The 596-nt window shown below is 53.0% G+C and overlaps 1 protein-coding gene across 1 annotated transcript in view; it reads right to left on the reverse strand.

Annotated features, from left to right (window-relative positions):
- The window catches only part of LOC119354730 (suppressor of RPS4-RLD 1-like), an 11775-nt gene extending 11594 nt beyond the window's left edge, over nt 1-181 (reverse strand). Inside the window, exon 1 of the mRNA XM_037621473.1 lies at nt 2-181. Coding sequence (XP_037477370.1) covers nt 2-102 — 101 coding nt within the window. The 5' untranslated portion in view covers nt 103-181. The remainder of the gene's footprint in view (nt 1) is intronic.
- Between the last annotated feature and the right edge of the window lie 415 nt (nt 182-596).

The following is a 596-nucleotide window of genomic DNA, read 5'->3' on the forward strand; positions in this document are numbered from 1 at the left end:
GGAGGAGGGGGAGCGGGCGAGGATGGAGTCGAGGAGGCGTATGGCCTTGGACCAGTTGCGGCCGCTGCAGAGGCGCGCGAGCTCCCCGCGGTCGGAGCCCATGGCGGCGGCGATCGGTCGCCGGAGGAGGTCAGGGTGGGGGAACGAGCGGATGAGAGGTGGAGGCGAGGATTTGAGAATTGAGGGGGGCCACCTCACTGCGCGACTTTAGCGCGTGGACCCCTCTCTTTTTCGGATTTTCTGTTAGGGTTGTTACTGCTGAATTTTGCTTTGCTTCGGATCTTCTTTTATTTGGCTTTGATTTTCTCCTCGAAATAGGCTTTCTCGCCGCTATATAGATATAGCAACAACCCGATATATCTAAGAATTCACTGCTGGGATAGGCAGCACAAGCAAGCCCAAAAAAATAAAAAATAAAAAGAAATTAATGACAACAAAGTCAGATCGACGAAACGATGATGATCCAGAGCCGCTGCGCCCTTCGGAGATTTCCACCACACTCCTAGCACTTCGGACCACTGCATACCAAACAACACCTTCATAAAGGAACGCGACGATGACAGTGTTGCTGCCCAAACTGGTCCTAGGGTTTTCCG

Source organism: Triticum dicoccoides, chromosome 2A (genome assembly GCF_002162155.2).
Source record: "Triticum dicoccoides isolate Atlit2015 ecotype Zavitan chromosome 2A, WEW_v2.0, whole genome shotgun sequence".
NCBI lineage: Eukaryota > Viridiplantae > Streptophyta > Magnoliopsida > Poales > Poaceae > Triticum > Triticum dicoccoides.